The following is a 2,500-nucleotide window of genomic DNA, read 5'->3' as shown; positions in this document are numbered from 1 at the left end:
TATTGTTTGTTGTTGTTTATTGTTTGTTGTTGTTTGTTGTTTGTTGTTTGTTGTTTTGACTTTTTGTTGACGTTGTTTTTTTAATGTGTTCTTAACGACCAGGTCACCAGGATGCAGCTTCCTCGTTGGTTGCTAGGCGCATCTCTGTGCTTGCTATGCATCACAGAGGTCTGGACGGCGACCTTCAAGCTGGCTCTGATTGGCCCGTGGTCATGTGACCCCATGTTTTCCCGAGCGATGCCGACGGCCGCGGCTAACCTGGCGTTGTCACGGTTACGCAGCGACAGCGGCCTAAGCAGAGGATACTGGTACGACGTGAAACTGCTGGAGGAGGACTGCTCTGTCTCCAAAGGTTCGTTAACCAATCAGAACACAGGATGCTGATTGGTTCTATGATTATAGAGGGTCTAACCCTGATTGGTTGATTTTGTTTTCTTATTTCCAGCGCTCTCAGAACTCGGAGAGATGGAGGTTACGGACACGCCTACATCGGACCCTTTAACCCCGCCCTCTGTCACGCTGCCGCCTTATATGCTGAGCACTGGGAGGCGGGGCTTGCCTCTCCTGGCTGCCTTGACACTAATTGGCCGAACCTTCCTCCCATAACTCCTCCCAGTAAAGTCCTGTTCACCGTGCTCAGGTTCTTCCGCTGGGCGCACGTTGCTGTCGTCACAGGTGAGGGGCGTGGCTTCACATGGAGACTTTGAGGGGGTGTGGTCTAGCACGATGATGTCATTACAAGAGGGCGTGAACTAATTGTTGTTACTCTAACTCCTCTTCTCTCTTTTTGTCCCGCCTCAGCTCCGTCCGACCTATGGGAGAGCACCGGACAGGAAGTGGCCGCCGCCCTCAGGTCTCAAGGACTCTGCCATGGGTCCGGTGGTCACCATGGAGTCGAGAAGAACGGTGGACCTCGAGAGGCGCTCAGAGAAATCCAAGAGGCAGACAAGGTCAAAGGTCAGAGCTGAAGATGCAGTCACAGGAAGTGCATCTTCACTCAGAGGGTCAAACATTAACATATGAAGAACTGTGTTTCATCTTTACTCAGTGGTGATCATGTGCATGACCTCCGTCCTGATTGGTGGAGAGGACCAGCGGAGCTCTATTGGCTGCCCTGGACATGGGGATGGTTTCTGAGGCTACGTGTTTATTCCATACGACGCCCTGCTGTACGCCATGCCGTACCAGGTGATCAATCCCTCCGACCATCAGCTGTTCAATTCAATAACTGATTCTATACTCTGAGTAGTGTTGTTCCACCTGTGACCTGAGGGGGCGCTGTTTCTCTGTGACACTACAGAACTTTAATCATATATTTAAACATGGTCCGATCAAACGGACACATCACCATGTGTTTATGTAGAAACTGCAGTTCCCTGAGCGTCCACTAGAGGTGGCCTCCTGCAGTGAGCAGTCCCCATAGAGCCCCATGTTAACACAAACAGGAAGTCCTCCTTCAAAATAAAGTCCCCCTCTTCTGTCCAATCAGGATACAGTGTTCCCTCAGCTGACCAACAGTACGAAGCTTCGTCACGCCTACAGCGCCGTCATGGACCGTGACCATGGCGTCCGACGAAACTTCTACGAAGCTTTCCGTCAGGCTCAAATGAAGCGAGAGATCCGCTCAGCTGTGGCCGCCACGGAGGTAACACACATCACTTCCTGTCTACAAAACGCACAACTTAAACTACACACACAGTTAGAGATGATGTCAACACGCCGATGATGGTTTCATGTTCCCTGGTTTTGTCTGCAGGTGTCTCCGGTGTTCGGGACCATCTTCAACATGGTGTACTTTGTTGCTAAGGCAGTGGAGGAGCGTCGTCAGGCAGGGGGCGGGCACTGGGTGACGGGCAATCAGCTCGTCCACTCAGACGGAGGCTTCGACTTCCAGGGTTTCAACCAGGTCAGAAGCTTTAACCCGTTCTTCTGTTTTGACCCTAAATCTCACGCGATGGAGAAGACGGCGTCCCCTTCACTGTCGTCTGTTCTTCATCAGGTGTTGTACGGAGGGAAGGAGGGGCGGGGCATGCAGGCCAGGTACGTGGTGTTGGACAGCAGTGGCGACCGACTCGTACCCACTCACTCCCTCGCGCCGTCACACACAGACGGGACAGTCGGAGGTCTGAGACAGCTGAGTCACTCCTTTAACTTCCCCGGAGGAAAACCCCCCACGGCCAGCTTCTGTTGGTTCGATCCAGATGTGACCTGCAGCAGCGGTGCGTTCACTGACCCTCAGGAAGGGTGGAAACTTACACCTAAGCAGATTTAGTCTGTCAGACAGAAGGGAACTGTGACATGAAGAGTCTTTAATCTGTGTCAGTGATGAGGTGTTCAGGTGCTGCTGGGAAAGTTCAGTTGTTTACAGTTAAAGAAACAATGATGTTAAAATATCTGTTTATTCTGCAGGTTTGGACTCAACCACATTATTCTTCCTCTTCCTGTTAATCTGCACTGTGATTGGACTTATACTTTCCTGGATCAAGTAAAACCACACACA

General features: G+C 51.4%; 1 protein-coding gene across 1 annotated transcript; it reads left to right on the top strand.

The window, feature by feature from the left end:
• Positions 1-106: 106 nt before the first annotated feature.
• On the top strand, positions 107-2,485 carry LOC117809921 (retinal guanylyl cyclase 2-like; the record flags this gene model as incomplete). The annotated part of the gene is given in 11 exon segments (XM_034679428.1): positions 107-352; positions 446-466; positions 469-675; positions 802-957; positions 1,049-1,100; positions 1,102-1,133; positions 1,136-1,188; positions 1,490-1,645; positions 1,757-1,906; positions 2,000-2,219; positions 2,410-2,485. Coding segments are annotated over 11 exon segments (1,364 nt in total), but the record flags the coding sequence as incomplete, so codon positions are not given.
• Between the last annotated feature and the right edge of the window lie 15 nt (positions 2,486-2,500).

The sequence above is a fragment of the Notolabrus celidotus genome, unplaced genomic scaffold (assembly GCF_009762535.1).
Source record: "Notolabrus celidotus isolate fNotCel1 unplaced genomic scaffold, fNotCel1.pri scaffold_593_arrow_ctg1, whole genome shotgun sequence".
In the NCBI taxonomy this organism is placed as follows: Eukaryota; Metazoa; Chordata; class Actinopteri; order Labriformes; family Labridae; genus Notolabrus; species Notolabrus celidotus.
Note: the sequence above shows the minus strand (reverse complement) of the source record. Positions and strands in the feature narration are given on the sequence as shown.